Source organism: Hipposideros armiger, unplaced genomic scaffold, assembly GCF_001890085.2.
Source record: "Hipposideros armiger isolate ML-2016 unplaced genomic scaffold, ASM189008v1 scaffold_739, whole genome shotgun sequence".
Lineage (NCBI taxonomy): Eukaryota > Metazoa > Chordata > Mammalia > Chiroptera > Hipposideridae > Hipposideros > Hipposideros armiger.
Genome location: NW_017732089.1, coordinates 457,475 through 462,511, shown reverse-complemented (window position 1 = coordinate 462,511; position 5,037 = coordinate 457,475). Strand labels below are relative to the sequence as shown.

At 49.0% G+C, this 5,037-nt stretch overlaps 1 protein-coding gene across 7 annotated transcripts in view; it reads left to right on the top strand.

Moving 5' to 3' along the window:
• The window catches only part of COPS7A (COP9 signalosome subunit 7A), a 20,256-nt gene extending 16,840 nt beyond the window's left edge, over positions 1-3,416 (top strand). For 4 of the 7 annotated variants that reach the window (XM_019627751.1, XM_019627753.1, XM_019627752.1 and 1 more), the window contains exons 5-8: positions 1,100-1,323; positions 1,969-2,074; positions 2,227-2,378; positions 2,544-3,409. In XM_019627751.1, the coding sequence (XP_019483296.1) occupies positions 1,100-1,323; positions 1,969-2,074; positions 2,227-2,378; positions 2,544-2,583 (522 nt within the window). In that variant the 3' untranslated portion in view covers positions 2,584-3,409. Of the gene's footprint in view, positions 1-1,099; positions 1,324-1,968; positions 2,075-2,226; positions 2,383-2,543 lie in introns of those variants that run through there. The other 3 variants (XM_019627756.1, XM_019627755.1, XM_019627759.1) reach the window with 2 other exon arrangements.
• Positions 3,417-5,037: the final 1,621 nt, after the last annotated feature.

Below are 5,037 nucleotides of genomic sequence, written 5' to 3'. Positions count from 1 at the left end.
CCGGCTTCTGGACGGCCGCTCACTGCGGCTGCTGGCCGCTCACGCTGGCTGCTGGCTACGCACGGTAGCCCATGGCAACCCACTGCCACAGGGGCTGCAGCCTACGCTGTCACAGGCGACTCACAGCAGCCCAGCTCCAGGTTGAGCTGTTGTGCAGCATCTTAGCTGTGGAGGGCAGTGTCACTGCCCTCATATATGGGATCCGAACCGGGGCCCTCTGGCGTCCCAAGCCAGCTCTTAACCAACGCGCCACTTGGCCGGCCCTGTTTTAATTTTTTTAATCAAGTTCTAAACATCTTTTGTGTTTTGGGTTCAAGTAGCAACTAGGATGCCATTCGCTGTGTTGTTCAATGATCACCCTCCTCCCTATTATAGAAATTCCCATGCAAACAGCCTCAGCGCTCAGAGCTGGCAACAAGGCTCTGTCTTCTGGTGAAATGCTAGGCTTCTATTTGCTAGAATAAGAAATAATGTAACCTGGAAGTATCTCTGTATTTCCTGTTAGGTTTGGTTTTTCGTTAAATATCCTCCTCCTGCTCATCTGCACTCTCCCAATTGTTACTATTCGGTTGTCGGAAAAGTCATGACGTATTTTTTCTGTTTTTCGTTGCAAAAATGCATCATGACCTTTTCAACAACCCAATAGATCCTCCCTTTGTTTTCATGATTTTACTTAAATCAGGCTCTCTATTGTGAGAAGCCTCTTTGGAAGTACGTGGAATATAAATGGTAAACTAACTCCAGACCTCTCCCACACCACATACTCCCATTATGTCAAGTTGATCTTGACCAAGGTCTGTGAGCTACCCTGAGCGATAGCCAAAGGATTGACATCCAGGCAGAGGTCACTTTCTTCCTCTGTGGTGTGGGTGGTAAGGATGGTAGGAAAGCATAAGTCTTACATTTTATTTAAACTTATCCTTCTCGTGCTATTATTTTTCAGGTGGGAATACTTTTTTATTTATTTTGACTTAGAACCAACCTTTTAAAAGACATGATTTAGAGGTAGGAGGCGAGGGTAGGCAGGTGAGCCTAGGCTGGGGAAAGGAAGGAAGAAGGTTGGAAGCCTCTCTCTGCAGCAGAACCTTACAAATCCCAGCCTGACCTCCCTGGGCCCCAGTGTATCCCATATGCAGTGTTGCTGGAGGCCCTTGCCCTGCGTAACGTGAGGCAGCTGGAAGACCTTGTCATTGAGGCCGTGTATGCCGACGTGCTTCGCGGCTCCCTGGACCAGCGCAATCAGCGGCTGGAGGTTGACTACAGCATTGGGCGGGACATCCAGCGCCAGGACCTCAGTGCCATTGCCCGAACCCTACAGGAGTGGTGAGACCTGTGTTCTGTCCCTTCTCTTCTCACCCCAAGAAAGGGAGAGGCACTTTGGAGGATTGGCTGGGCTGCAGAGGTGGAATCCCAGAGGATGAAGGGAAATGAGTTTGTTCCTCCAAAGGCTTCTTGAGGGAAGAAAGGAGTGGAGGAGGGGTTGGGAGGCAAGAGGCAGGAGATGGGATCCTTGGTATAGTAATTGGGGGAAGGGAAGGGAAGTGGTATTCTTCAGAGGATCCTCACTGGGAGGTTGGTCACCTGTCTTAGGCTGGATTCAACCCATTGGGCTGTAACCAGCACTGTCCATAGGCCCTGGGCCTCTTCCACTTTTCTCTTTGTGTCCTTCTCTAATCTTAGTTAATTCATACACCTTTGTTTTCTCTTTAGCATCTCCTATCCCATTTTGTTTTAGTTCCTACTCCCATCTTGTACATCACTCCAGGCACTTCCTCATATCTCTCTTCTCCTACCTGAGTGTCCTTCTGGCTCCTGGGAATATGGTTGCAGGTGGTTTCTGGGTGCCCTGGTGAGGATTCCTAACTCAGACAAGGGTTTGGATGCCAGGATCTAGGTCCTTTCTGAGTCTGTTTTTAGTGAGTCTGTGATCACAGCGCTCCTGCTGCTTCTCACTCCTGATTCCTGCAGGTGTGTGGGCTGTGAGGTAGTGCTGTCAGGCATTGAGGAGCAGGTGAGCCGTGCCAACCAGCACAAGGAGCAGCAGCTGGGCCTGAAGCAGCAGATTGAGAGTGAGGTGAGCTGGCAGGGTAGGAAGCTCCTCCAGCCTGGGCCAGTTGTCCAGTGCAGAGGGGTTTGGGCAGTGGCTGTAGCAGACAGGCAAGGTGGGTGGGGACTATCCGATTCTGGAACCTTCCCTGTTATCCCCCACTGCTTTCATCCTGGCAGGTCGCCAACCTTAAAAAAACCATTAAAGTTACAACAGCAGCAGCAGCCGCAGCCACATCCCAGGACCCTGAGCAACACCTGACTGAACTGAGGGAACCAGCTGCTGGCACCAACCAGCGCCAGCCCAGCAAGAAAGCCTCAAAGGGCAAGGGGTGAGTCAATGTGGCAGGAACTGCTTGTTTCCAGGGTGCCCTGCGTTTCTTTCAGAGACCTGGCTGTCCTCACCCCCTTTAGTCATTTGTATAGGGGTAGGGAATGGGGGGAGCCTTTAAGGGTTAGGGGAGTCCCTGCAGCCTCTCTCTCTTTTCCCTTGCCAGGCTCCGAGGGAGCGCCAAGATTTGGTCCAAGTCGAACTGAAGGGACTGTCATTTCTTCCCTGGGGATACAGGATCCCAGCTGCCTGCCTGCCCCTTAGGAGTCCTCAAGGAGCCTTCCTGTGCCCCTGGCCAGCTGATAATCCTAGGTTCATGACCCTTCACCTCCCTTCTTCTCTCCCGTACCCCCAAGCATAGATCACCCCTTCTCTAGGGAGGAGGCAAGTACAAGTCATGTTTTTGTTGGTACTTTTTGTTTTATGTGACTTTTTTATGTGCCCATTGTCCTCCTCATCCTCCCTGCCATGCTCTCTCCCCTATATTTTTAAAAGCCAGCATCTGTCCTTGTTTATTATATGTCATAGAGTAGATGGAGCTGCGATGCCTCCAGTATAGCCCACGTGTTCCTTGTCCTACCCCACCCCTGCATGCCTAATCCCCAGTTCTGTTCCCTACCCCCAGCCTATTTGGGCAGCATCTGCAGAGCCCCTTTTATTCCCACTCTGAGAGTTCTAGGAGCCAGTCTGCCCTTGTAGGAGTCACTGGACACTTTCATCCTAGAATTCTGTCCCATGGCAGTTGTTTCCTTTTTTCGCACTTCCCCATGGGTCCTGGGAATGCTGCTGCTTCAATGACCCCAGAGCCTAGGAAGGGTAGCTGTTTTTTGAGATGTTGAGAGTTGCTTTTTTCTTGGCGCTGGCTATCTTGGAAAGCCTGATGGCAGTCCTGGAAGGATTTATACTTCCTTTTGTGAATTTGGTGGGGAAGGGAAGGGGATATAGATTGTATAAAAAAAAGTATATATACATAAATCTATATATATAACATAACACAGAAATAAATCTATGAGAAGTCTATCTACAAACATGCCCTGAACTGGGTATCTTCTTCTTTTTTTTTATTTTATTGGGGAACAGCCATGGTCATTGACTACATATTGGCTACAATGGCATAGCTGACACTTTTAGGGAGGGCGCAGCTCACAGTGCCCCATGCAGGGACACTCCAACCAACTGAGCTAACCTGACACCCTTGAACTGGGTATTTTCTGTCTTTGATATTTGTGGATGGGAAGAAGGTTCATTCCCTGTCTACTCTAAAGCAAAGTTCTGGAAAAAGAAGAGAACCAGATACTATGTGCTGAGTCCTGGGCCATATGACTTTGGACAAAATGCTCAGTATCTCAACATTCATTTAGAAGCAGTGGAGACTTACTGACACCAACATGTAGTAGGCGCTGGAGATGCAAAATGATGGTCACTCCCTGCTCTCAAGGAGCTTGAGTTCAGCCAGTTTCCTTCCACCTTATAGCATTATAAGGGGGAAGAGTGGACAGTAAACCTGAGTGTTTGCATCAAAACCACACAGAACTCTCAGATCTGCAGTAAGAAGCAGCAGTCAGGCTCCTGTCTTGTGTCCAAGGCAGAGCTTCCCTCGCAGTGTCCTGAGATGATTGTCTCTTGGCCTCACCTGTTGCTGTGCATTCCCTGGAATTGGGAAGCTCTAAAGTAAGGGACTGTTGATCACCTCACTTGCATGTGAAGTGGTTGCCTCCTGAGGGTCCCAATGTTGACTGAGCTGCTCTCCAGAGTTTGTGCTATTCTGCAAGTGGAGATTTAGGACAAACTACTCTTCACTGGTCCTAACGGTATCAGTCATAGAACTAGAAAGATCCTGAGTTTTCAATTAAAAGTGGGCTGCGTGAGTGTATTGTCTTGAGAGGCAATGGAAACTTAATTGGACCAGTCCAATGAGCCCTGTTTCAGGAGTTGACACGCTTGGCTTCTTATTTTAGCTTTTCCCTAGACAAGCTTGTTGAGCCTGTTGTACCTTGATTCTCAGTCTCTACCTCTGAAATAATTCCTTTCTTCTTCCCACACCCTCTAATGTGTAGAAGTTGTTAATTCCTGGCTTTGAACCTGTCCCCCATCCCTCTGCCCATGCCCCAGTTTTTCTGTTGAACTTAGTATCCCATTTTCTTGTAAGCTAATTCCAGACAATGGTTCCATAACTTAACTTCCCTGACCGCTCTAGTTTCCATCCTTTAGTGGATGGTTGTAAAGTCTAGTGTGGGCTGGGCTGGGACTGCCTGGCTTAACACCCAAAGTGGGGCAGGGGGGACCATTCACAGCCCCAAGGACATGGAAATGCAATTTATGTTTGAATTATAAATATGGTCTCCTGGCTACCAAGGCATGGAGAAAGGAGAACAGATTTGTGGGCTTAGTTTTTGACCATGAAATTTGGTTCAGGATTTAGGAATTCCATGTATAACCAAACCCAGGGCACCAGGAAAATCTTCCCAGCCAAGGACCTTAGCACTATTTGCACACTCTCACATGCTGATCCACAACATGCTGTGAGCCGCCATGAGCGGCCGTCCAATGGCAGGTGAGCGACTGCCTCACCCGGGAAGAGCACAATGATAATACCAACGTGGGCCAGTGAAGCGACGTCCTCCACAACTAGACTGAAGAACAAAAGGACAGCAACTTGT